General features: G+C 48.3%; 11 protein-coding genes across 11 annotated transcripts; 4 read left to right on the top strand and 7 right to left on the bottom strand.

Annotated features, from left to right (window-relative positions):
* Positions 1-364: 364 nt before the first annotated feature.
* On the bottom strand, positions 365-3,118 carry I303_106717 (uncharacterized protein; the record flags this gene model as incomplete). The annotated part of the gene is made up of 2 exons (XM_018411896.1): positions 365-2,801; positions 2,874-3,118. The coding sequence occupies 2 exons, from the start codon at positions 3,116-3,118 to the stop codon at positions 365-367; spliced, it is 2,682 nt and encodes an 893-aa protein (XP_018259097.1).
* A 2,104-nt stretch (positions 3,119-5,222) lies between these two features.
* On the bottom strand, positions 5,223-5,993 carry I303_106716 (uncharacterized protein; the record flags this gene model as incomplete). Its single annotated transcript, XM_065969423.1, has 2 exons — positions 5,223-5,338; positions 5,531-5,993. The coding sequence occupies 2 exons, from the start codon at positions 5,991-5,993 to the stop codon at positions 5,223-5,225; spliced, it is 579 nt and encodes a 192-aa protein (XP_065825495.1).
* A 477-nt stretch (positions 5,994-6,470) lies between these two features.
* Positions 6,471-9,791, bottom strand: I303_106715 (uncharacterized protein; the record flags this gene model as incomplete). Its single annotated transcript, XM_065969422.1, has 8 exons — positions 6,471-7,546; positions 7,628-8,016; positions 8,071-8,932; positions 9,001-9,229; positions 9,299-9,417; positions 9,543-9,573; positions 9,631-9,709; positions 9,769-9,791. 8 exons carry the CDS (start codon positions 9,789-9,791, stop codon positions 6,471-6,473), a joined length of 2,808 nt encoding a protein of 935 aa, XP_065825494.1.
* Positions 9,792-10,163: 372 nt separating this feature from the next.
* On the top strand, positions 10,164-10,482 carry I303_106714 (uncharacterized protein; the record flags this gene model as incomplete). Its single annotated transcript, XM_018411899.1, has 2 exons — positions 10,164-10,198; positions 10,290-10,482. 2 exons carry the CDS (start codon positions 10,164-10,166, stop codon positions 10,480-10,482), a joined length of 228 nt encoding a protein of 75 aa, XP_018259100.1.
* A 778-nt stretch (positions 10,483-11,260) lies between these two features.
* Positions 11,261-12,139, bottom strand: I303_106713 (uncharacterized protein; the record flags this gene model as incomplete). Its single annotated transcript, XM_018411900.2, has 5 exons — positions 11,261-11,334; positions 11,405-11,475; positions 11,552-11,794; positions 11,858-11,995; positions 12,075-12,139. The coding sequence occupies 5 exons, from the start codon at positions 12,137-12,139 to the stop codon at positions 11,261-11,263; spliced, it is 591 nt and encodes a 196-aa protein (XP_018259101.2).
* Positions 12,140-17,201: 5,062 nt separating this feature from the next.
* I303_106712 (uncharacterized protein) lies at positions 17,202-18,907 on the bottom strand (the record flags this gene model as incomplete). The annotated part of the gene is made up of 6 exons (XM_018411901.1): positions 17,202-17,630; positions 17,871-18,215; positions 18,374-18,476; positions 18,543-18,639; positions 18,725-18,783; positions 18,852-18,907. 6 exons carry the CDS (start codon positions 18,905-18,907, stop codon positions 17,202-17,204), a joined length of 1,089 nt encoding a protein of 362 aa, XP_018259102.1.
* Positions 18,908-19,329: 422 nt separating this feature from the next.
* On the top strand, positions 19,330-19,907 carry I303_106711 (uncharacterized protein; the record flags this gene model as incomplete). Its single annotated transcript, XM_018411902.1, has 2 exons — positions 19,330-19,630; positions 19,711-19,907. The coding sequence occupies 2 exons, from the start codon at positions 19,330-19,332 to the stop codon at positions 19,905-19,907; spliced, it is 498 nt and encodes a 165-aa protein (XP_018259103.1).
* Positions 19,908-20,385: 478 nt separating this feature from the next.
* On the bottom strand, positions 20,386-20,838 carry I303_106710 (uncharacterized protein; the record flags this gene model as incomplete). The annotated part of the gene is made up of 2 exons (XM_018411903.1): positions 20,386-20,579; positions 20,664-20,838. The coding sequence occupies 2 exons, from the start codon at positions 20,836-20,838 to the stop codon at positions 20,386-20,388; spliced, it is 369 nt and encodes a 122-aa protein (XP_018259104.1).
* A 692-nt stretch (positions 20,839-21,530) lies between these two features.
* Positions 21,531-22,050, top strand: I303_106709 (uncharacterized protein; the record flags this gene model as incomplete). Its single annotated transcript, XM_018411904.1, has 2 exons — positions 21,531-21,762; positions 21,839-22,050. 2 exons carry the CDS (start codon positions 21,531-21,533, stop codon positions 22,048-22,050), a joined length of 444 nt encoding a protein of 147 aa, XP_018259105.1.
* A 247-nt stretch (positions 22,051-22,297) lies between these two features.
* I303_106708 (uncharacterized protein) lies at positions 22,298-22,700 on the bottom strand (the record flags this gene model as incomplete). The annotated part of the gene is made up of 3 exons (XM_018411905.1): positions 22,298-22,409; positions 22,482-22,594; positions 22,674-22,700. The coding sequence occupies 3 exons, from the start codon at positions 22,698-22,700 to the stop codon at positions 22,298-22,300; spliced, it is 252 nt and encodes an 83-aa protein (XP_018259106.1).
* Positions 22,701-23,102: 402 nt separating this feature from the next.
* Positions 23,103-25,436, top strand: I303_106707 (uncharacterized protein; the record flags this gene model as incomplete). The annotated part of the gene is made up of 11 exons (XM_065969421.1): positions 23,103-23,403; positions 23,503-23,569; positions 23,643-23,740; positions 23,795-23,821; positions 23,891-24,004; positions 24,060-24,122; positions 24,189-24,290; positions 24,351-24,587; positions 24,651-24,783; positions 24,847-25,163; positions 25,339-25,436. 11 exons carry the CDS (start codon positions 23,103-23,105, stop codon positions 25,434-25,436), a joined length of 1,557 nt encoding a protein of 518 aa, XP_065825493.1.
* Positions 25,437-26,328: the final 892 nt, after the last annotated feature.

Here is a 26,328-nt window from a genome sequence, read left to right as displayed (position 1 = left end):
GCGATGCGTCAACACAAACTTCGCTGCTTGTAGCGAGCTCAAGAGCTCAAGAGCGGGCTCAGCGCGATCAATATTGACAATGCGCACTCGATGAATTCGACAGTCTCTATCATATGCGAACAGACATAACAGATGCCAGTTCAGTGCATAATCTGGTTTTAATCGATCGACCGAACGAATGAGAGAAAAAGTCCTATGTAAGAAACCGGAATATGAAATACTATATGAATATAAGAGATGTAATATAGGAGTTTATAGGCAGAAAGGAAGGGCTTGAGAATGTTACGGGACTTATCTATGAGCTCTGGTCACATTGAACTCGATTATAGGTCAAGATGTCTAAGGAGGAGTGATCTGCTTCTTTCTATGCGGCAACGTTGACAACGTTGGTGCCAGTCGTGGTGAGCTGTGGGAGGGTGGCCAAGTTGGAGTAGAGGGATATTCTTGAAGCACCACCACACATTTGAGCCGAGTTACCTGGACAAGCGTAGTTGCATTGACCACTTTGGTCGGTAACTGTGTCGAGGATAGCTCCGGTCGCTCCGCCGTTGAAGGAGTTACCACAATAACACTCCGAAGCGAATTCCGTTCCGGCCATGGTGTATCCTAATTGCGCGCACTGTCTAGCACAGTATTCACCGGTCATAGTTCCCTTCTGGATGTAGCTGGTAGCTGTGAAGTTGAGCGCTCTGGCGGTCCATCCTTCAGCGATACATCCTTGGTATGACCATCCGGTGGGGAGGGTGACCAAGGAGCTGAGGGAGTTGGGGTTGATGTATAGCCATAAAGCGTTGGGTCCACCACAGTTCTCGTTCGAGTTACCGACACAAGGCATGTAGCATTGTCCAGAAGTCAACAAGAGGGAAGCACCTCCGACGAGGGCCGATCCACAGTAACATTCGGAACCGTACTCGACAGCGGCCATGACGAACCCTCGCGTCTTACAGTAGGCGGTACAAGTCTCGACGGTCATACCTGTCAAGTCGGTGTATGCAGCTCCCCGAAGAGCTCGGCCGGATACTTCTTGAAGACAAGCGGTCTTGACGTAGTCGTTGATGACGGTGTTGGTGTACGAGTAGGCGGGGTTGTTGAAGACTTGCATGGAGTTCCAACCACCACATGAGGTGGAAGGATCACCAGCACAAGGTGTACCACAGAGAGTGGAAGTCTTGGTCAAGTCGGCACCATTAGCCATGTTGTTACCACAGTAACATTCTCTGCCGTATTCGACAGCTCCGTATTGGTATCCCAGGGAGGCGCACTTGTTGAGACAGAGAGGGACGGTCATGGCGTCGGTCGACCAACTGTAGTCGGTAAGAGCTCGTCCGTTGACATCTGGCATACATTTGGCGGCAGTCGACCAGCCGGAAGGAAGGGTGGCGGTTTGACCCAAGAGATCGGAAGAAAGGGTAGCACCGTTCAATTTGGTAGAGACGTAAAGACTCATGGCGTAGTATCCACCACAAGTTTCGAGGGAGTTTCCGGGACATGGTAAAGCACAAGTGGCGGTAGTCTGGAGCGAAGCACCATTTGAGAGGTAAGAACCACAGAAACATTGGTTTCCGTACTCGAGACCTGCAATGGGGTATCCGCTGGCGTCGCACTTGGCGAGACAGCTTTCGACGGTGTTGGCGTAATCGATGGTAAAAGAACCGAGGAGAGCCCGACCGGTCTTTCCATCAGCGATACATGGGGTAGAAGCCACCGCCCAACCGGCAGGGACGGTCGGGAGAGACGGGCTGGGCGAAGCAGACGCCGACGAGCTGGTGGAAGACAAGGTGGAGCTGGACACGACAGCAGATGACGAAGAGCTTGAAGCGGCGGCCGATGAGGATGAGCTTGAGACGATAGCTGACGAGGATGAACTGGATGCAGCTCTAGAAGACGAGGCAGAAGAGCTGGAAGCAGCGGCCGACGATGAGGACGAACTTGGGGCAGCAGCAGATGAGGATGAAGAGCTGGAAGCAGCAGCCGACGAGGACGAAGAGCTTGAGGCAGCTCTGGACGAGGACGACGACGAACTTGAAGCAGCAGCGGACGAGACCGAGGACGAAGCAGAAGAGGACGCTACGACAGCGTTGCTCTTGTAGATGACCATGAGGTAGTAGCCACCACAGTTCTCCGCAGAGTTACCGGCACAAGCCATGTTACACTTGCTGGCGGTAGTTGGGCCACCACCGTCGGCGAAGTTCAAGGAGTTGTCACAGTAACAGTCGGTACCGTATTGGACTCCCGCGTAGAGGTATCCTCCGGAGGCACAAAGCGCTTGACAGCTTTCCACAGTCTGGGTCTTGGAGGTGTAGTAGTTATAGAGGATGTGAGGGTACGTGTCCTGGTAACATCCCATGGAAGTCCAGGTAACGGCAGCGCCGGACGAGGAGGCAGCAGCAGCAGAGCTGGATGAGCTGGATGCGGCCCTCGAGGAAGATGAAGATGATGAAGGGGCGGCCGACGAAGTGGAGCTTGGCAAAGCACTTGAGCTGGCTGCAGCAGCTGAGGAGGAAGACGAAGCGGCCCTGGACGAGGAGCTCGATGAGGGGGCAGCGCTGGAACTCGAGCTGGACGCCGCTCTGCTAGAACTCGACGAAGAAGAGGTGATGACCGCCTTGCTGGAAGAGGTGGATGACGAAGCTAGGGTACCGGTGATCCACGGGTCTTCATTGTTGGCGGAACCGTAAACGGAGATCGAAGGCTTGGGGTTCGGGTTGTATGTTCCGAAGTAGTTGACGTAGTACGAAAGTTGCGGCCAACTGTATACACCGTCAGGAAGATTGAGTCCGTATTCGTCATAGTACCAAGCTCTACAGATCGGACGTATTCATCAGTTGCAATTCTCAGAGTGATTGCGAAGTATTACAGCGGGATGAACTCACTTGACGTAGGACAAGGTGTGACCTGCCCAACCCCAGTTAGTTTGCCAGTAACTCCAGTCGAATTGCTTGAAGTTTGCCCAAGGATCCGTTGAGGTAGTCGCTCTAGGAGCCATCTGGACTGGGGTAGCCTTTTTATCAAGTCGTCGAGGACCATTGTTGGCACCAGCGACTTCAGCTTGAGCGTTTGCAACGCTCAGGAGAGCCACCAGGAGTGAAAGAGTGAATGAGGTCAATAATTTGACCATGGTCGGTTATTTTACCTGTCGGTTCGTTGTTGGTGGAAGTAAGTCAGAATTCGGAGTCCAATGAGTCGATGTAGTTGCTGATTCCGCGATGTTACCTATAAGAAGAGAAGATATCTATTCAAAGATTCTTTCTTGGGTGGTTGGTATTGCTACTATGAAAAAGATAGAAAGAGAAAAGGGGGGAACGAAGATCATTCATCTTGTTGTGCTAGCTTATAAGTTGATTATGGGAGGATCTGCATCGGACATGACATGGACCATCAACAGGGTAGTTAGTGCCCAACGGTGTCAAACAGGTGTTCAACTAGTCGAGGCAGGGCACGGCAGAGCCAAGGCAACAAGGTTTCGGCCCTGTTTGATCTCCCTCGACTAGTCCGGAATAAACATCCTTGTCAACTGCAACGCTTGAAGGCGGAGGAAGTCGAGGTCCCAAGCGACAAAGATGCAAGGTTCGAAAGGGTCAACAGAAAATCATCATGTAAACAAGTGGAACAAAGTATCTGTTACGATAAATGCTTTTTTCCTGATGGTTGTATGATCTTACCAATTCCGTCCAGAAGGATCAATTGCCGTTAATTTTAGAACGAATCCTCAAAACATTCCTTCTTGGAGCTTGTGCTGTTTCAACGGACTGTCCACTCTATTTGCTGGAATAAGGTGGAACAAATAAACGTGAGCCCTGGTGTTTTGATCGCTGTGGCTTTGCTCTGGCCCCTGTGTGTTGTCTACATGAGGGCGTGTACGCCATACCGTCATTTCATTAAGATGATCGTCCGTTGCTCAATTTGTCATTTTGTCGATCCCTAAGCTTGTTTCATAAAAGCGCAACAAGAGAGGGTTTGCCATATAGAGTTCACAGCTAAACAAACAAGTTACTAACGATTCACAGCACATGGGTGTAACCGATGGTCAAAATACCGAATCCGTCGTTTCGATCGGTCAACAAACACGTAACCTCCGTTCCTGACCGGTTGACATCGGCACGGAATTACGTGACTCGCCTTAAGCATTCGACAAACGTTCGCATACCACGAGAAGAAGCGGTTCAACGGTGTACCGAGATGTTGTGTCGATATACATAGCATGCGGTACTCGACGCCATCGGTCAAATACATCAAAGCTGGACGTCCGTCTTGCCGATACCTCAGCTCTACTGTTTGTCGGTCTCTTCATACGGGTTATCCCTCGTTTGGCAGCGTACAATACTGTATAGTCTGATCGTCGTTGCGCATTGATATATGGTGGAGCTCAGGTCAAGCAAGTGAAACTAGCACCAGGAGATTGATCCCATGGTGACAACCACTCCAACACGGTATGATTTCATGAAAGCCAAGCTTGTCTCGGTTGCGAGGGTCCAGTTCACGCTAATCCAAAGCGATAGGCAGTGTGCACGCTAGTCGTCAGAACCGAGAATGTGTCTCGGCCCTACTGGCGAAGGCAAAAAAGGAGGACCGGATGTCTCATGTTCCGCTCAAACCCATAACCCATAGATCATTGGCGTTTCTTGCGTTATTCATTGCTAGATCATGGAAAGCCAAAGAAAGGCCCGCTCTTTATCGAATACGTTAGTTGACCGAATGAGCAGATCGAAAAACGGTCGTTGATTCCTTCTTGCTTCTTTGGATTCCACTCTGTCTTTCTTGCCTTTACCGGTTCCATGAGGTATCACGTTACCAAGCCACGATCGAATTCCGGTATTTCAGTGATTCGACCCTCAGATGCGCCGATCGGAGTGGACGTTCCCCAAGCCGCCGGAAGTTGAGATTTCTCCCCGGCATGCATGTATCTCACGAATGCGGGCAAATCGTCAACCTCGATGACAGAGATCTGTACCTGATCATCAGTCGATTATTGATGCAGTACTGTATATCGCATGAACTAGGTTACTCCATCACCCGTACGCATTATATGACTATTTACAGGCTCATGCCATTCTCAAACTGTTCACAATGGGATGGGACCGTGCTTCAATCGGATGATCCACTAGATCTCGCTTGATTGACAGCGGTAGCGACCAAAGCAGCGACTGACGAAGTAGACCCCTCATGATGTTTCTTCCCGAACCACCACTTCAAGCCGCCTAAAAGTGCTGATCCCACTCGGACTAAACCTTCCAAGATACCCTCCCCATAGCTTTCATCCCTGCGGATTGGAGGAGAGCGAAGAATCCTCTTGCTTCGAGTTTACCGATCGCACGCTGGGCAATCGATGCTGCTGATCCTAAAGTCGAGTCAAAGTTCCCTGATAGTCAGCTCAGACTTCTTGTTATTTCAACATACAAGCAGGTAGATGAAGAGAGAGCACAGTACGTCGGGGAAAGAACAGAGTATGTATAAGTGTATGTGTATGTGTATGTACTTGTCTGTCTGGGATAGAGGTGGAACCAACGGAAATCAAGGAGAGAAAACTAACCAGCAACAGGGCCCAATCTCCTAAATCCAAGAAGGAACAACACCGGCTCAGTGACTAACCAAGGAGCGATAAAAAGTCCAATGTCCAACGCAATGAAAGCGGTTTCTGACGGGTGATCCTTGATCCATTGAATGGTGTCTTTAGGTACATCCGTCCAATTGATATAAGCTATTACTTCTTCGACTTGGCCCATTTCCTGCTTGAAATGCTGTTTGACATTATCGGGAGCTAGAGTGAGGTTGAGTGCAGCGAAATCACCGATGTACTGGTCTGAAAGGTGTTCGAAGAAGCTGATAGCGCTAGAAGAGACGAAGTCCCATTTGATGTCTGCGATCTGGTGAAGCAGCGTCGAGTTGGAGACATCGAGGTTGGGTGTCGTTGGGGATGAGGAAGAGAAAGGGCTGTGCCAGGGGATCCATGACCAGCTGGCCAAGGTGAATAGGGGTATGAATAAAGCGAACATCGTTGAAGGTGTTCAGCTTTTCTTGCCTTCAACGAAGAGTATCTCAATTACGAGAATGAGTTGAATCAGGAGTATGAGATGTGGTTACAGATGTAATGGAAGTGAAGATATGTGTAGTGGAAGAAAGCAAAGATGAACAGCGGTGGTCATTGTACATGCGTTCTCGTCAGCTTGCGAATCACAACATGTACTAACACGAATGCACACAATCAAGATCACAACTTCTGACGCAGACTCCGTATGATCAGTGGTACTTAGCTCCACTCATATCCCATTACAGCTTAAACGAGTGGTTCACGATACAGTGATCGGCGTTCAAAGCAAGACCGGGAAGATATCCATAACATGCACAACCATTCACATGTCTATACTATATAATACAAGGACCGACTAAATCGGTATTGTCCATTCTTGTCATTCAACCAAGCACGTATTTCGAGACTCACAGTCGTCTCAGACTAGACATAACCCTTTGCATCATTGCCCCAACATCTCTCTCAACTCCCTTTCCTCCTCTCGTCTCTCATTCCGAGCTCTGATCTCAGATCTTTTCTTCTTGACTTCCATATCCTCCCTCAAATTGCCTTTCGACTTGACAGCGCTCAGTCCAGATTGCCTAGCTCGAATCCGCGCAGCAGCTGACGATTGCGGTTTACCGATTGCCGATTGAGAGGTCTTCGGCTTCAGCCCAGAAATACCCTTTGACGCCGCTAGAGGAGGTTTCGACAAGTTGAAATTCGATGTGAAAGATTGATTATCTCTTGATTGGGCTGATCCGAAAGGTTGTACAGTCGTTGTGATCCTCGGCGTGGCAGGTACCGGTGGGGGCAACATCGGTAATGGGCGATCCGGATTAGGTTTGATTGTAGCCTGCATTCTGGCTAAACTCGACGCTGTAGGCATATACAACGTGGAAGATCTGTTGACTGAGGCTGGTCGAGCTGTATTTTTGGTTGTTGTCGCTCGAGCGATCTCGGTGAAAGATGATGGGGGCGGTGGAGCGGATCTTGCGTTTCGGATGATATCAGCTTGGGAAGCTTTCTTCGATAAAGCTAAGCTTGACGAAACGGATGATGATTTAGGTAATCCTAAAGTATTGGTTGATCCCATCGCTGCATTGCCCATGGTGCTTGGTGGGGCAAAGTCAGGTATTTTGGCTCTCCTGGGTGTATGAGAGCTACTCTGACTGATCACTGTCTGAGCAGAAGTCGATCTGCCTCTATCCTTTTGCGACTTGCTTGAAACCTGCGCAGGAAGAGATCTGATATTCTCCAGCACTTCAGGACGAGGCTTGATCACATTGCTGAGATCGGTCGATCGTCTACGGGTAGCGGTCGGCTTTCTAGCCAAGGAAGCTTCCAGATCGAATGGTATCCTACCATGAGGCGGGTCTCTGGGCGCGTAGACAGAAGTCTTTCTAGGCATGGTGGGAGTCGGAATAGGAGGAGACTGGACCGAAGTTGCTGGAAGTGGAACAGGATCCATAGAGGATGAAGGATGGGTTGATGCTTTCTTGTGACGCAGGAAGCCGAATCTAGAAGAAAGACCGCGACCTGATGCGACACACTATTAGCTTCAGGCCAGACCCGTTATAACACACAGGATAATCGCCAACTTCGAATATTCACACTCACCCTTTCTTTTGATCAGGCTCGAACGCCTTTTGTCCCTTCGTGCCTTCATTTCCTTCATCGCATCTTCGGTACTCTTCCCTTTCTCCTCCCCAAGGAGGTTCGCGATACTCCTACCAGCTTCTCTGAGCGATCCAAGATAATTCGGTCCATTCGACAGTCTACTTCTCTTAGGTTGTCGAGCTTCCTCGTCCGAAGTTGAGGCTATAAGTGGCGCGCCGTTCGGTGCCGATGGGATGAGGTGGGTGCTGGAGGTGGACTTGGTGAGATCATGCTTCCTCTTAGCCTTAGACGCGAGGGGTTCATGGGAGATTATCGCGAGGGAAGCAGAAGAAGCAGTTCTAGATCCACTGGCTGTCGGTGCGATGGAACTCTTCGAGATGGATCGCATCCTGGAACATTTTATCAGCTTGGGGTGGGCTTGTTGATCGTAAACCGAAGCTTACTTTGCAAATTCCTTTTGGTGTGCTTGCGCATATCTATCGTTGCCTCCAGTACTACTGCTCAATCCCCAACCTCCTGTGCCAAGCTGTTTGTTGGTCTTGACCAATTTGTCAACCTCCGCTTTCTGGCCCTTCAGCAGTTCTTCGCCAAAAGCCAGACCTCCAGGTAATTTCGCATTCATCTCTCTCAGAACGGCCTGAGCAGCCTCCGAGAATTGCTTATTGCTAACCCCGCTTTCCGCATTGGAGCCGAACACCACTTGACTTGGTGTAGGTGGTAAGGGCGGGAAGGCTCCTGGCATTGCTTCTGGCGGTGGAGAAGTAAATTTGGCGAATTGGGGCGGAATCGTAGGCAGGGGCGGGTAAATTGATTGTATACTTGCCGAACCTACGCTGGGTAGAACGGGCATCGATTTTCGGCTGAGGCTATTCTGCATCGACAAAGCGGTAGTTGATCCCAAGGATGATCTGAGTGGGCCGACTGATCTACGTTCTTTCAGCTTCTGCCTGTCGAAGAACGGCAATTCGTCTTCCTCTTTATCTGACTGTGGGTCGAAACGAGGCGAAGTAGGAATAGGCGAACAGAGTCGGACTGTACTGGGTCTTTCTAGCAGTGTAATTCGTGAGTGTCTTCGAGGTATTCCTATGGTCGATGCAGGTGACGGGGGAATAGTATCGACAACTTCTTCGACAGGTTCCGTTTCTTCAGGCTCAGCTTGAGGTTCTGGACAAGGCTCAGCGGCTTGGCTGAGGTGGGAGGACGCTGACGTGCTTCGTCCAAGCAAGATACGAGAGCCCCTTCGGGTAAGCGAGGTGGCTAGGGCCTTCATCGAGCTTGTCGAGGAGACTTTCTCGTTGTGATGTCCTAAATACGCAAGGGAATGAGCTTCGCGCGATGTCTTGATCGCAAATCGCATCATCGAACAGACTCACCTCCGAACTCCCCCATGGCTTCTCCATTGTTCGCGCTCTTCCAGCTACTACAGCTGCTAGACTTGGTCATTCCGCTCTTCTTTTTCGGTGAGATCAGACTGGCTCCACTTTCGCTAAGCATCTCCCACGCATCGGAAGCTCTGGACTGGACGCTCATCATTGACTCCTTGTGATTGAGAGCTGCAGGAAGCAGAGCATGTGGGAAGCTATCGCTGGGTGGACAGAAAACCTGATTGTCAAACAGCCTCAGTATACCCTGAGCGTTTGTAATGATATATACGAGAAGCAAACCGCTTACCCTTGATGCCGTTGGCGTTGGAGGTTCCGAAGAAGGCGTTTGACTGAGCATATTGGGTCCTGGGGTAGGTGCAGGAGAAGGGATATAAAAGTCTAAATCTTCGGCGTGGTTCACGGCATCTATGGACGATGCACAAGGTCAGTATGAGCTTCCAGGATGGAAAGATCCGTAACAAATGACAAAACGAGAGCAGGGATCCACATGATATTGCAGGTATTTGGGGCCTGCATGGACAATCACTTACATTCCTCTAATCGTTGAATAAGCTCAACATTCTAGGTCGCATTGCGTCAGCTGACATGCCTTGGATCAAGCATTTTGGGGCAGCTCACCTTTCCACTAGCTCTCAATCCATATCTCTTGGATAGCGATACAAGTTGATGTCGTTTCAGAGCGTTCAAAGCTGCAGAGCTGTGATCATATTGAATTAGCAATTGATCCTTGGCCTCGGTCCAGTGACCAACACTCACTTGCGCAAGATCTCATCAGCCATCTTGTGAGTTTGCCAGTCGTTCACCAGGATCAGAGCAAGAAGGTAGGACTGATAGCTGATAATCAAGGCTATATGATGATCATAAAGAGAGTAAACAGGGTAGTGTTGTTGTTGATGTAACAAATGGGTTACGCTGATGTCTCATCCAACGTTATAAACAAAGTAAAGTAAAATCACTCGCGCGGATGTAGATATTTGGTTCAACATTCACTTTCCCACGATCGCCCTACACTCTCGAGCATTCGGATCGGAACTAAGCTGGCAGGGATCAAGCATAAAATGCAGCTTCGATGCTCGTTTGAGTACTCTCAAAAAACACTGAATCTATGCTCAAGCAACCGTTGAGCATTGAGCGGGAATGGGCAGAGCAAAATGCCCCCCTTCAGCTTTCGGGATCTGACAATGCCGTGAGCCATTATACTTTGCCCCGATTTTGTCTTATCTTGCAGCTGGCTTTCAACACTTATCGTAACTCACGAGAGATTGTTCTCCCTATAGGGTAGCGGCGTTCACGATGGCCATTGTCCTCACAGCTCACGTATACAACTCGATCAATCATGCCAGACTCGATGCGGCGATCGCTCGAGATCAGAAGCTCAACGATATACAGGAGAAAAGGAAGAAGAGATACGCAGATGCATTGCGGACTATCGAAGAGAAATCGACTGCTCAAGAAGGGCGGAATCAATAGCCTTTAGCTAAGTAAGAGGTCACCGTGATAGCGCATAAAGATATACGCACGTCCAGCTGTAAAATACAAGGATGGGTGTTGTACTATAGATCATTAATTGAGTCATGAGTGAGTTCGCCTTACCTCGATGTTGCAGGATAGACGGATGAGTCGCGATACCCAGGCGAAACACTCAAGCTAATTCACGGAGATGAATATAGGATGCACAGAATCCGCGACTGGCAACTCGCAATCTGGCATCCTGATATGACAGACAAGACAATCGAGTTCCAAACAATTGACAATGATACAACTTTGCATTTGCGTTGAACACGTATTCCCCTCCGTTCCGATGCCAAATCATCCGTGGACAAGCTTCCCTATTTGCTCGCGGCAACTACTCATGATTCTGCCTCTACGCCGCTGAGGGGCCATCGGGATAGGGGATAGAAAGGTACAAAGGTACAAATGACAATATTGTTGATTGTGAGGTGGTACTACATATTGATTTTAATTTATACAACTAAATTAGACTAACAAACCTTCAAGGTCATTATGGGTATCAATGTGCTGGGTAATTATACTGAATTATACTTGTAATTATACTTCGGGTCGGCATGATTATAGGTGTTTCTTCAACGTCTGGCGGGTCGGCGATTATTGTGTATGGATTATAAGGATGTTGAGAGGCGCATGAGGGTGATGGTGGCCGCTAAGGAAATTTTGTGGTAGATATTGAGGTGTGCAGATGGGGAGACGGGATTTTTGGGGTCATGAGGGACCGCCATTAGCTGGCGAATCACCATTCCGACCGCGGTAGACCGAATCGGACCACATTTTGCGCATCGAAATGACGAGTCAGATCCGTTATTGCTGTCAAGTAGGACAGACAGTATTAGCTACATTCGTCGACACTGGATAGTCGGGTGTGAGAAATGCTCACCAGGCGCTATATAGTCCATTTCGCGAACAATATCGAAAGGTTCCGTCGTAGCCGTATCCAGTGGCGGACCACTATCAAATCGCGAAAATCTTCTTCAGCAAGAGCAAGCAAGCGTACGACGCGCAAGGTGGCGGAGGAGACACTTACCCGGTTATGCGCATTAACAGAGCATGTAATCTGAATCTCCCCACGTATCGCACGCTGACATCGGGAAAAACGAAATATATTCCGGGTGCATTGGAAGTATCGTTCATCTCTGCCGGAGCAGCAACGAGCGTCCCATAAAGCATGGACACCTGTTCACCTTCTGGGGAAATTATCATTGCTGCGTCTTCTTCTTCGGGTGTTTGTAGGCTGAGATGACATATCAAGAAAGGTAATTCATCGTACCTATCAAAGTCATCACTCAGCTCAATGAGCCAAGACCGTTTATGAGTAGTAAGAAGCGCTTACGGTATTATCAAATCGCCATCTGAATCCCAGACGTCGAGCTGAAGAATTAGTGGCGGAGCCAGCGGTAATCTGGATAAATACGCTCCTTGGAATGCGGCACCAAGCGTAGGCGACTGTATAGGTGTTATTCGATAGGTCCTATCAAAAGAGTCGTTCACATCCAGATCAGCCCAGTCCATAGCACGCTTTTCTCTCAAACGGGAGACAGGATACCTACCTGCCTAGTTCCCCATGATTTATTCCACCTAAATTCATACTGTCGTCTTCTTCTGGATTTTGCATTTGATCAACCGACTCGGTACTGAGACGCTCGTATCTGTGAATATTATATTGTGTATTATAGGGTGATTATATCGTTGGACCATTCGATAGACGTTCTGTTCTGCCTTGTCTCGTTTTGTTTGGATGTATTGTGTATCGGGGTATTCGCATGTAAATCCTTTGTTTGTCCGAGATGTGATGGCTTGACTGGTGGGATGCGGTCAGACAAAGGTAGTATAATTAACGTCCTTTTCTGGCGACCTTGTTTACGAGCTTGTTTGAGTGTTTCCGAATTCTGAAAGCGCTTCCACAGTGGTAAATGCTATTAAAGACGGAGGGTGGACGTAAAGCGGTAATATAGCGGAAAGGATGGGAAAATTACGATTGGCAAGAAAGGATCTCCGGAAAGTCTTCGCTGATCTACTATTTTGTGTCGGTATTAAGGATATTGCAACAGGCGGTAGGCGGTATTAAGGATGGACGAAGGACCGGAATTCAGATTATTATAAGAGTAAAGGTAAAGGTGTCTCCTTTGTTATGTCGATAGGCTACTATAAGTGGAAAGAAGGTATTTTGGTGAGGCCGAAAGAACGAGATAAGTTGTGTGTGTGTGTATGTGGTTGAGATGAAGCAGAAGGTGTCAGGCGATAATCATTGACCAGTATAAATACATTTGGGAACATCCGGTGATCGGGGTCCGTTTTGGCGTCGATGATGTGTTTTCGATCGATAAGCGGTGCGAAACAGGGTCAAGATTTCCATCAAATGTAACATGTTGAGATCCAAATGAAAGGAAGGGGCATGGCCAGGGTTGCGCAGGAATGCGTTTTCGATCCACGAGGAAGGGAATGTACCAACAGGTTAAGTCCGGGTTTGAACGTGAGGGGTGGAGGGAGGTCAGATCCAGTCCGGTTTGACCATTGAGAGAAAAGGGGAAAAGGCCGGCTCGATCCGCAGGGTAAAGTAAGAGGTTAGGTTGAAGACCCGTTCGAGAGGTCAGTGCGTTGCGTTTTAGGTTTCATGTGGTGAGTCCAGCGAAAATCCACAGATGATCCCACGCATTGCGAAACACAGTCATCATGTGTAAGGTACCATTTCATTATGAATGGTACCCAATGCAAGACCCAGACAGGGTCCAGACAGAAGGCAGCACGATAACGGAATAGAAGGAGTCCGCAAGCCGTTCAGCCCGAGGTCATCAGAAGTCGTAGAAGCACAGCATCAACAAATGCCAATGATCGTAGATTTGCAGCGCAAGCCAGACATTCGACATTGTGGAAGTGATCGAAAGGTGCCAGATCCAGTTGGGAGAAACAAGAGAAAGAAGCATATAGATCATACATGATTAGCCTAGACCCTTTTGTAAGAAGAGCACAGCCTGTCTGGTCCGAGCGCACCAGCGCAGCCAATGGGGAGCACTCACGCTTGGACGCAGCCGGGAAGGTCGGAGGTCAGAAGTTGCTCTCCACGGAGGTTGCGAGAGAGTAGAAAACTTGACTGTTCGGGATATGGCGCTATTCGGTTCGTTCTAACTTGAAGGTGATGCGTCCACCTAGACCGTCTGATACACGTATGATCAGGCTGTGCAGTCTCGTTGTATACACACTTCCGTGCACTTCGGAAATTTCCAGTCGTGAAGGTATAAGTCCAGGTGGGTCTCGGTGGTCGCCAAGGTTTCAGCTTTTAGTCGAAGTCGACGAAACGTTGGACAAATCAAAGATGAAAACTGTTTCCGCAAGAAAGTTCGACTTTGTTTGATCCTCGTTAGGGATATATCGGGTTGATTTTTCGTTTTGACTTCTGATCAAGAGAAAAAGTTTATCGATATGGTGACTTGACGGAGGAATATGCGCGAGGTGTGTCTTCGGATTACCCTAAATATTGGGGTAATTTTGCGGGATTGGAATTCGATTCGATTTCATTAAACAAATCCCTTTCCAACGGTGTCTGCTGCCAGATAATCAGATCTCTTCGGGATAGCTATATCTTCCTGGCGTTACCATGAGCGAAATTGATAAGTATAGGGTTGTAGCTTGGTTCTTCTTGAAAAGTCCGAAAGACTTGGACAGTTGAGTGTGGAGGAGCGAGAGGATCGAAAAGTATAAAAGGATCTATTTCAACGCTAAACCACAAATAAATCCACTAGCGTAGTTCCTGATTACAGTACAAACTGATGAATTCCTCCGAGCTCTCCCAGTGTTCCGGATCTCTGAAAAAAGCTTGATAACAGTACGTCGGATGTTTTTTTGACCTCGTGTACCTTGAACTGCGAGATTCGAAAAGCGATGCAACTTGGTTAAATGGAAGTAATGTTGTCGATTAAGAGTGTGAAGTGGATCAAGTTGGGAAAGAAGAAGAAGAAGAAGAAGAAGGATCAGAAAGTGACGATGACGAGATAGTTGGTTTTTAGCGCGGATCGGCATCGATACATATATCCATAAAGTCTTGTCAGTTATGCAACGGAAAAAAGTTTTCGTAGCTTAGGTAATGCATGTAGGTGGAATGTGCTGTACTGCACTATCGAATCCGAATCGAGGTGTATCGAATGGGATCGGTGACTAAGTGAGAGGGAAAACCCACAAAAGACTGGTAATGAGACATGTGTTTACGGGGACTTTATATTCGAGGTGGCAAAAAAGGCGGAAGGGCAAATCCTGTCCGAAGGTTCTCTCATGTTCTCTCGGATGTCTAGGCGGAAATATCCAGAAAACGGACAACCCGTGCAGCAGGCTTCCAAGCTTTAGGACATCCCGATACTTAGGAACGCCATCATACTGTTCTTCCGAGACATCAGAAACTCAGAATATTCAGATGCTTGCGCATTCCTCGGGGCGAAATGGCAGTATGTGGGGAAGTGAGCACACTAGCAAGAGAGAGAGAGAGGGACCGTTGGGCTGGGGGGTCACGAAGACGATTCGTTGCCTTTTCATATATCTTCCGATCATGACGTGACGTGCCGACACAAATTATGAGACGAGACATAATACCATCGCACGGCGGCTCGGTAATTGATCAAATCACAGGACGACTGTGTACCAGATTATCCATATCGGTGATCAATTTCTCATGTTAAACCCGCCTCAAGGAGTGACGGAGGGCTTCGTAGGCATAAGTGAAAGAATCGGAGAGACGCATGGATGAAAAGAGGGGTTCGAATGGAGAACACCATATGGTTGTAAGACATCATTTGTCTCAAATGAATGAGCTTGCGCGCGCTGATCAGTGTATTTAAGCTCACTGGCGAATCGCATCGGATATTTAAACAATTATGGTAATAAACCAAGGCACTTCGGTTCCAGATTTTCATAAATCCCATAAATTTCCTTTTTTCCTTCCGCTTTTCCCGCCCTGCGGCGCGCCCCCCTCTTTCTGGGTGGATGATCGGAAAATTCTTGTTCGAATTGGTCATTAATTAGGGTGTGTGTCCTCCTCTTTTAAGTGTGCAAACATGTAGATCCCTGAGTCTTTCATGTAGATCCCTGAGTCTTTCATATTGAGGCGTCAGCGTCATTCATGCATTCGTCCTCAGCTTTCAGTCTATAAATGTCTCGTGAAATGCCTAATGGGCCATTGGTGCAGCGCGCTCGGATTGAAAGGGAGCTTTGCTCTTTGACACATCCCGCAACTATGGCTCTTCGAAACAACTCGCAACTGGAAACACTTGGAACGTGATTCCTGTTACTCCTCCAGCTGCTTTGGACATGGCGCTACCAGTTGAGTGAAAGCTTTTGCGGCTATATTTTCTTAGACGTTCGACATTCGAGGCGGCTCAACTGTGCGGCATGCCCTCTTGGCCACCGCTTATTTCCAGCCAGATCTGCTTCATGCCGTTAGGCGATCGTCTTCTCGGTCTTCAAGCCATAACCGCAAGTAGTCGTAGTACGACTCTGATCGTCATAGATTCCAATGGAATTCCCTAGAGAATGCGCAAGCGTCTCTTACTGCGTTGAGCTGCAACAAACAAGTACTCGCCTCGATGATGTGGAGCGTTGTCGTGGCCTTCGAACGAGCTGCGGTAGGTAGTGATCCCGTCTCTCCCGTCCAAACCTCGCTTAAACCGGCCGTCCGAAGAGTCCAGTCCAATCGTCATAATGCTTGATCGGAGCGAGTCAAGGTAAAGTGAATATCATCGATCTTATACAGTGAACACATCGCAGTATAGTGAACGGGATGAGGCGTTGTATCCCTGGCGCCATCACGAGAGCATCAGATTCGGTTAAACGTTAATGCTCTGCCGACAATATAGATCTTCGGCGAGGACACACGGACACATCGTAGCCTGAGCCATCAGTAGAAACACTACGGCCCATACTAGTCAAGTCAGTTGATCGACTTGTCAGGCATTAGCATTGGCATTGGCGTTGGCGTTGGCATTGGCGTCATGACCAATTACTTTGTGATGATGTTTCCCAATGGATAGAACGCTGATCAACATCTCGGCACTCAATGACGATATTGACGACATGTACGATATGCTCGAGCGGTATCAAAACGGGTTACGTTAACGGTGACGAGATCACGGAGAAAAGAAACAGATTTACCAAATATCTAATAACTTTAAATACCTGCAGAAGTGTCCTTCTGCGCCTAGGTGAACATCGCGAGAGGTCGGTGGTAGCTGTAGCAAGCGCTGTGCGCGTCCGTCATATCGAGGCTCAGCGAACATCACGCTGGGTGCAACATATGTGGACGGGTGACAAAGCTCATGCCAGCTCTCGGAGCACGAACGAATCTATGGTGGGGTTTTGACAAACGAATCAGCTCGTCAAATCAGCTCTTCACGTCTTCGTGAGAGCTTAAAGTGGAGCTCGCACAGACTATGGGAAGCGACGGGACAGGTATGACGCGGTACCCAGATCCGAAAAGGCAGTGCTTGCTTGTATAGGCAGATTCGCAAGCAGGATCGACATGACACTGAATTGTCAGCAGCTTAGAACGGCAACGACGAACCTGCCCTCCAGGTGCGACCGCCAACGATTTCTTTCAGCTGATGATGCACAGAATATAGATAGCAACCGGAACATGTCATATAGCGCGTTTCGGCATAGTGATTCGGCAATGCATAATGCTTGTATACCAATGCTTACTTCTTCAATCCCATCTTTCTCCTTCTCGCCGCACCCGCCTTCCCGCCAGCCAATTTCTTCTTCTTCTCACCCTTGCCATCTTCATCGCCTGACTCGAGCTCAGTAGTAGCTGGCGAGTCTCTCGGCATAGCAGTAGTGCTTCTCGACTTCTTACCCTGCAATCGCCTTGCAGCTCTGTTCGACGGGGTAGGCGTATCGAGAGCCGATTCGCCCTCTTCCGGCTCCTCCTCCTCGTCTAACAGTAAATCCGATCCAAGGGATTCTCTAGGTTGCAAGAATGCTGGAATGGAATCTTGCACTGATGGTGGGAGTCTATCGAGGCCTTTCACGTACAAAGAGAGAATGAGGGAGAAAAACCATGTTTTGGAGATGGAAGGGGGATGAGCCAGACCGGATATCGGTTCGAGCGTGCCATCGCCATGGGGCTGCGAAACGGGGTATTGTATCAGCGATATTCTGGTCATCACACAGATTCAATCTGTCCGATCATTGTAGTAGAGCCCTCCGCTGCTGTTCATGCGCAACGTTTTGGGTCTCCACCATCTCATCCGACCGCGTTCGAGGATTGATCGCGCCGATCCTAGCCTTGTTTGATGTGCACAACCAACTGGTGCCGAAAAACGATGGGATAGTGCCGAATTGATATGCGAGATATAACTACTCACGATGAAAACATCATTCCCAACAACGACCAATTCCAATGTCCCACCCTGATCACTTCCTTCCACCATCGGCACCCTGACTTTCCTCCTTCGACCTTGGACAGGTACGGTCACCTTCTCGCCATTCTGGGCGGACGTAACGCCCAAGACACCGGCCGAGCTCCTAGCTGCATTTTGAAAATAATCGATCCTTCTCTGATGTTTCCTATAATTCAGGTTGAGTACCAGGTAATGAAAAGCCGAACTTAACAGGACGAGGAAAATCAAGGTATGTGAGAGAGTCGGTCGGTATCGAGAGTAGTAGTATCCTGTTCCTCGCCATTTAGGTACACCGTTTTTGTAGAAGAACTATATCGTATGGCAAGCCCTTCGCAATCAGCTTTTGTGCTCTGATCAACGATAACAGTCCTAGCAGCATGTCGATGAAATAGCGCGGAAACTGCTTCTTCACACCGCCGGTGACAGGGAGAGCCATTGGTCAGACGAGACATGGATCACACACTCACATTATACCTCTCCCTACCCTCGGGCGATCTTAGGATTTGCGCAATTACACCCAATCTAGCGAATCGTTCTTGTATATTCTTCACGCCAGGGTTCTTATCGGGGCTGTGAAACTGCACCGTCAGCCAACAGTCTAACGATGAAGGACTGTTAAGAAGGAAGATGACTTACTGAAGCTCCAAGGACTTTTTCCTGTATGCTTTGTTGATCTCAGAGGTAGTAGCTGAAGACTCGACTCCGACATGTTTATAGAAGTCGATACCTTTGCCTGAAATTCACGTACATGTCAGTACTCTGACTCCTACTACCGATGGTCTTGGTAGCTCCAGACGTAGTCGAATGTCATGACTCACCTTCAGCAGCTTCGAGGGCACTGACAAGGTCGAAGATCTCATAATCCTCTTTTGACCATCTGTTCGATTATCGGAAGGTTCAGCCAAAGGGAACGGTTGAAGGATACGGGGGGACCCGAGCACTCACGCAATGACACTCGCTGCTGTCGCAAGCAGGAGTAGCAAGCATGTTATCAAACGCATTGCGTAGACGATCAGCTATCGTAAACTCAGTCGTGGTCGAATGAGTACGAGCACAAGCGAAAAATGCGAAAGTCTGGTGAACTTTTGACCTCCAGAAAAGACTGAGACGACGCGTTCACCTCACCGTGTGTGGCTCTAACGTGAAATTGCAGCCAAACGTGGCAAATCCCAGTGTCATCGCCTGAGCAAGTTCTAGACCATACATACAATCGTCGAGAAGCAAAGCATATATAAGCGTGTATGCATACACAGTGAGAACGTATACTCACAGGGAAAGGCAAGTGCATATATGACACGACCTTATTATTTCATTCCCTTTCCTATCCTTCTCCTTTTCTTTTCTTGCCACCGATCTTTCCCCCAAAAAAAAATTCTCCAGACTATCCCTATCACTTCTACCAAATTCAAAAACCACCACAGCTATGTCCGAAGCATCTGGAAAGAAATCCAATCACCTTGACCCATTCACCCCAGCTGCAGTGGTTACAGTCCCAGCTGCGAAAGCTCTTCATCAGGCCATCTCATCTATCAATTGGGCGGACAAACAAGACCAAGCGAAGGAATACGTTCAACAGTGCGGGAAAGCTGCGATTGAATATGCGAAAGAACACCCTTATCAGACGGCTGTAATCATCGGCTCAGGAGTGATAGTCGTTTGTCCTGGTCTGGTCACTGGACCAGCTTTGCAAATTATTGGACTGACTTCTGAAGGGGTACGAAGAGGTGAATGCTTCTGTGTTCCTGAATGTCCTCTAGATGATCAGTGTACGGACATGGCTAATTGTGAATGAATGTGAATTTAGCTTCACTCGCATCCATGATCCAATCAGGAATTGGCAATGTCCCCGCTGGGAGTCTCTTCGCCATCGGTCAGAGTGCAGCAGCTGGAGGAGCAGGAGTGACATATGTCAATGGGCTTGCGCAGGCAGCTACCAGTCTCTCCAGTGGATCGAACGTGATTAAGAGATGCTCGAAGACTGAGGCAAGAGCCAAGCTCTGACTGGGCTGCAAGGTAGTGTAATCGTTTCTACGCATGTATTTCGATGCAGATCAAGACTCTCTGATATCATGCAGCTTCAAGGGCAGTGGGAATCATGCAGCCCAAAAGGATCGATCAGTCAAGAAGAAGGGGAAAACCTGCATGGCTGCGAGAAGCACATTCGGTTCCGCAAGAATCCGGACTACTGTGTTTTTAGTCACCATCCTTGCGAAAAGACAGGAATTCGAACCAGAAAGACCAGTACAGTAATTGCATAGATTGCAGCTACATCGTGCAAGCATCATATGTTTTCAACCCGACTTTGATGACGCACACCATTCCGTCCTGCACCAAGCACCATATAACCTATCCTACCGGTACTGGTAGCTCATAGCCCTTCGAGACGGGTCTGAAGGAAATCTGATTAACATCTCGTCAGCTTCTTATCGTGGGTTTTTTGGGCCTTGAAATCCGCTACCATGTACGATTTAGCCTTTCCCTATTCCTTCAAGTACGTCCAGACACTCCCAGCGATACCGACAGCACCTGCTGCAGCGGCTACAGCCTGGATCCTAGCATTGATCCTCTTAGCGGCAGGTTTTTGGGGGGCAGCACCAGCACTTTGAAGATCGGCATGTTCACTACGTTTAACGACAGGTCCGTTTTTCCTATGGGCCTTAGCAGCACGCGATTCTGACAGTATACGAGCATCTCGTCAGCGCGCTATCTTTTACATTTGGTAAAGTTGGTCAGGGTGACTTCGATCAAATGACTCACTTTTACGTTCACCACCTCTTGTGAAGCCCATTACGGTCAGAGCTGGACGAGACACAAGAGCGGGAAAGCCAGCTATAACCCCACATCCGGCGAGTGCAGCTGTCTGATAAGGATGTTCTTTGGCGTATTGGAGGGCGATCATGGCTCCAGCTTGCAAAATCTCGGGGATCGACATTATGTGAGAGCTAATCAAAAATATGTTGGGTAATGTGAGATTGATTGTTTAGATGTAGAAATAGCTGCTCGAAGAAGATTGCAGGGAACAGTCAAAGAGTGAAGATGGATCCAGTGTGGCAAAAGTGTTGAACATGGGATGTTGTCGAGACTCCCTTCAAACAAGCACGATGGTCAATTGCCAGTGTCAGTGAAATGGGGGGAGTGGGATTTGTGTGTCGATGTCTCAATGACGCAGTAACCTCATGCAGAGGAAGAAAAAAAGAACTTCCCTCCCAACAACGCCCAAGACACGTGCCATCATCACATCGATCACACAGATCTATCGCATCCCACACAAGGGGGAATCTACATGTACATATATATTAGTGCAGCTTATCCTTTTGACAACATTGTTAACTCCTTCTCTGCTCACTTGATCACCGAATTGAGGGACAATCACATCGGCAAGGGTAAGGGAACATCATGAAAGCCTTCACTATACTCCCTTTCTTAGCGCTACAAGCTAGCGCTATCTTCGCTCTCGATCTGTTGGATGGAACCATCTATCCAGCAGCTCTCAGACATATCAGAACCCGATACCTTAAGCCCTAATACTGTCGATTCTTCAATTGGTGGAATCGGTGGGACAGAGCATTGCGATGTCCAGACTCAAATGCGATTCGACGACTTACCAGAAGAGATCAAATCGAAATGCGCAGAAACAAGTACATTCACCACGAACAGAAAGAAGCGATCGAGGACATGGAAGAATGGATCACCATGAAGTTCAAAGACCTACCCGAACAGGTCAAAGATTATATCAAGGAACATCCCTATCAGACCGCTTTTCACGTTATCAACGGGGTGGTATTTTTCGCTCCTAGCCTTGTATGGGGTCCGGTATTAGGTATGTTGGGATTCACGCCAATCGGTCCTGCTGCAAGTGAGTAAAGTACATACTTTGTCGAGGTTTTCTCCGTCCGTCAGGTCGTGAGCTGGCGTTTGACATGTTACTGTAGGCACTCTCGCGTCAGCTGCGCAATCGTTCATCCATCCAGTGGTCGCGAAGGGAGTTTTCGCAACGTGCCAATCGGCCAAGATGGGTGGATATGGCGCGGGAATCCTCGACACTGCTGTGCGGTTTGGCATGAAGCTCTCCACAGTCGGTAGTCGGGTGAAGGAATGCTTTGATGACAAGAGAAAGGAGGATCAAGAGGATGAGGGAAAATAATATTAGATATCACCGACTAAATTGCGGAATTTTGATCATATAGATATATGCCTTTCTTCAAGATCAGTAATCTAGTATCATTCATTGTGAATAGGAAGGACCTCATGCTCAATGCTACACCGATATATGCGATTGTCTTGAAAGCGGTGAGTCAAATAGATTACATGGGTGGTATCTTACAAATAGACCTCAGTCTCAAATCAGGTAATCTCCCATTCCTCTTGTCCTTTCGTCCCATACTGACGGGCTACACATAGACGCCCAGCGTACAGAACAATGCTACTATCCCTCCTCCTGCTAATGCTGAGGCTATGAGGGCGGTCGACAACTCCGCGATGGGGATCTTTGATTTTGGTAATCTGCATTGTTGACATGAATGATATCAGCTCGTGATGATGTGCGATGCAGATGTGCCAGGAGCAATGACTCACGTGGTGAAGAGGAAGGTCAGAGCGAAGAAGGCAAGTAAGGATACGAGTGCTATACTGGGAAGCAGAGAGAGTGATATAGGTGCTTGAAATGCCGGAAGGGATGAATGGAGAGACTGAAGCGCGAAATGGTATCGGTGATCAGCGTTCGTTTGTATAATGCGTCAGAATAACGGAGAGGCTTCTATTGCTCACTTTTATCGAGGCATATGTCTCCGACATCTTGCACAATGTTCTCGCTATGGCTTAGTGTGATATGATCACCTCTGTCGGTCTACGCTGAAATACATCTAGTTTGAGAATACTGCTGTGGTCGGTGAACCTTGAACGTGGAGGCTGCGAACGAGCATGGTGTGTACCTGATAATTACAACCCATACCAAAAAACAGGAGCCTGATATTCGCCTTGATTAGATACCACGAGTAACAAACGCGGGGCAACGCGCTTTGAACCTCGACTACATGACTACATGACTCTACATGACTACATGCGCCAAAATCAAAAAGATAGCAGAATACCGACCTGCCCTTGGATGATGTAGTCTCACTCTACCTAATCTCGTCCTACATTCGTCCTATCACCATCACCTACAATGACCGTCAGCTAGGGGGAGCAAATTCCAACATGTCAGCCTCGATATCTACCAGCGTTCTTTCGCATGGCGAATTGTCGAAGCGTATCCCAGCTTCGGAAACGGCTGTATTCCAGCACTCTCCTGAAGCAGACTCGAAGCTCAGAAGAGAGTGGGAACCAGGATGTCAACCTGATGAGATTTACGATAGATACCTACCGAGATGGAGAGCTTGGCTAAGGCGGTATCTGGTCAAAAGACTGAGGGAGGAGAAGGACTGGATGGCGGATTGGCAAGTCCGTGTCAGGACTGAGGGCAGGGATAAGTTCTTTTATTGGACGGCTATCTTCGGTAGTAAGTCAACCTTGCAGTTCCAACATGTTCACCTGTGACCCTCAACCGTGAAGATCCAGGCAAAGTGAGAACGGAGCTGATTTGGTACTTACGTTGTAGCCCATACGTTCTTCATGACGTTCTTACCCGTCCTATTCTTCTTCGGGTTCCCGGTGAAAGCCCGAGGGTAAGTGGGATCCATTGCCACGGAGATCGGCTTCAGTGCATGCAGCTGAGCTTACAGACAATGTTCCTTGTAGACTGCTCTACGTCGTAGGTATGGGCATACACATCTCGTCCTTTGCAAAAGATCTAGTGTGTACGCCTAGACCATATAGTCCGCCTGTCATCAGATTAAGTGAGTGACTATCTGTAGATGGTTCCTCGTACTTTTAGCTGAAGACATACGCAGGTATGAGTACACATCATCACGAATATGGTGCGTGTCCTTATTCAAATTCTTCGGTGTCTCACATAATCTAGTGCTGAAGTAGATCATACAACCCAGGCTTTCCTTCATCCCATTCAACGAATTCTGTCAGCATAGCGCTGTTCTTCGGCGGATGGCTATACGAGTTGCGGCATCAAGTAGGCTCTAGTGCCGTTATGGCAGGATGGGCTTGTGAGAAACGATTCCCTCGACCCTAGGTAGAATGCTCCGCTGATCATCACCGTAGTTTTGTTCGTATACGCTGCGAGCGTAGTAGGCGGAAGACTGTACACCGGAATGCATTCTACAGGTAAGCACCATCACTCCGCAATCTCGCACCCTCGGCGATCATTGATGTAATTTGAATCTGTCATAGCCGACATCATCGGAGGCAGTCTGATGGGCGCTGCGTGCTGGCTGTTGTGGGTGATCGTGGGCGCCCAGACTGAAGCTTGGGTCAATACCGGTACATGGCTAGGTAAGCTGTCGTCCGCACACTTCTATGCTGTCCTTGCTGATCTTCCGTTCACGTACTTAGTACCTGCTATCTCAATCCCCCTGACCCTGGGAATGGTACACTATCACCCGGAACCATTAGACGATTGTCCTTGTTTCGAAGATGCCATTGCCGTCTTGGCGGTCATCCTCGGATCGTTCGTCGGTCATTGGTGGGGCGTCATCAGCGGTGAAGCTATCCCCTCTGTCGTTCAACGGCAATCATATCAATCGGGTCCTCTTCAGGGTATTACGGTAATTGCATTCAGGCTGATACTTGGTATGTATGGAGATGAGTCCGCCAAGCTAAGATAAGCGCTGATCACTATCCTTATACCGTCAGGGCTGGGAATCATGTTTGCTTGGCGATTGATAGCTAAAACAACACTTCTGCGTATCTTACCTCCAATATTCAGGACATTTTCGAAGGTATCAGGAGAAGATCTGCCTACGAGAAGGTTCTACAAGGCTGCTACGTAAGTCTATATCTATGACAACTGTTGCCTGATGGCGAGTAGCTGAACTTGGCGCATGTGCAGGGATTACAAGCAAGTTCCTCAGAAGCTAGCGTTCAGACAAATACCCTCGGTCGTCGACCTGCAGATTGGCACAAACGAAAATTCATCTTTCTCGACCTCTCCCGTTGATTCCCCGGTGCTCAGTATGAATGGGCACCCTTCTAAATCGTCTTCTGCATTCCTTCAAGCTCCTTCAACCAATGGTGTCCGTCAGAGGACTCGGGAAGAAGAGGAGAAGGATAAGGAAGAGGAAGAGAAAAAGAGGAAGGATGAGGAGATTAGGTTTTTGATTAGGGTCAATAAGAGGAAAGGCGATAGGTCGAAATACGATGCTGAAGGTGGGTAAGATTTGATCTGATCAGGCATCGATATAATGCTCGGTCACATCTTCTTTATCCTCTCTGATCAGACGACAGCATACGGAGATATCGATTGTTCCCTCGTCTTCTCAGTGGTCCGCAAATCCCGGATGTAGCCATGTGCTGATCCCCTTTGACACTTGACACTTCGCAGTTCTCACAAAGGTTGGAGTCTACTCTGGGATCGGTCTCTTAGCGACGACTTTCATACCTATCCTATTCAACAAGATCGAAAATATCGTATTATCATGAACTATATAATGGTAATTTCGTCAGACCGTTGCTATCGTTTTGTTAGCTCCACTAGCGGAGTCAAACTCGCTTTCCATCACCAGTCTATTCTATTCGCTTTAGGTGATAAACGCTTGAGCCGGCGGTACCAAATTCAGGAACGACGTCTAAACATATACCAAGATTCAAGTTCTAAGATCGATCAGTACAAGTAGGGACTAGGCTGATGCGCTAAACATCCCTGTTCGGGGCGCAGCGGTCTCTGGAAACTGCTAGTCGTACTGATTTGATTATTTCTCCGAAAGGACGCTCCAAAATCGACGTCGCGAACACCAGTTTTGACCAAGGGCTAATCTAGCCTGGAGCGTAGTCGACCAACGGTGAAAAAATATCAACCATCTGTACTACGGAAAGAAAATGTCAGGCTGGACGATCCTTCCCCACTCTACTCTACCCGTGAACATCAGATCCCTTTGAGTTGATTGATCCGTGCGAGGTATCATATCTAGGGAACTGACTTAGGCGGTACAGATGTGCTTGACTACCATCAACAAATCATCATCCTGTTGTCTTCGTGGTCATCGTCACCTATCTAACTTACCAGAACCCTTGGTCCTTCACATATATACCTCCGAGGTGATTATGCTCCGAGCACCCATTCGACGCCAGCGCATGCGGATTGGGGATCGTAGCAAGCAGGGAAATATCAGCAGCTGCTATCATCCTATCAATTCGAGTACTTCTTCAGGGACAGAAACACTAACGAAATGGCTCCTGCAACGACGGCAAGAGTGGGATCGACCTCGGTGAAGGTATGATCGACCACGCAATTTCCATCACAATACAAATCACATACCCTAAAGAAGCTTATTTTGATTTTCCTAGATCTGCGCTAATGCCTTGATGATGAACG

Source organism: Kwoniella dejecticola, chromosome 8 (genome assembly GCF_000512565.2).
Source record: "Kwoniella dejecticola CBS 10117 chromosome 8, complete sequence".
Taxonomy (NCBI): domain Eukaryota; kingdom Fungi; phylum Basidiomycota; class Tremellomycetes; order Tremellales; family Cryptococcaceae; genus Kwoniella; species Kwoniella dejecticola.
The sequence above is the reverse complement of the archived record's forward strand: the minus strand, read 5'-3'. Positions and strand labels throughout refer to the sequence as shown.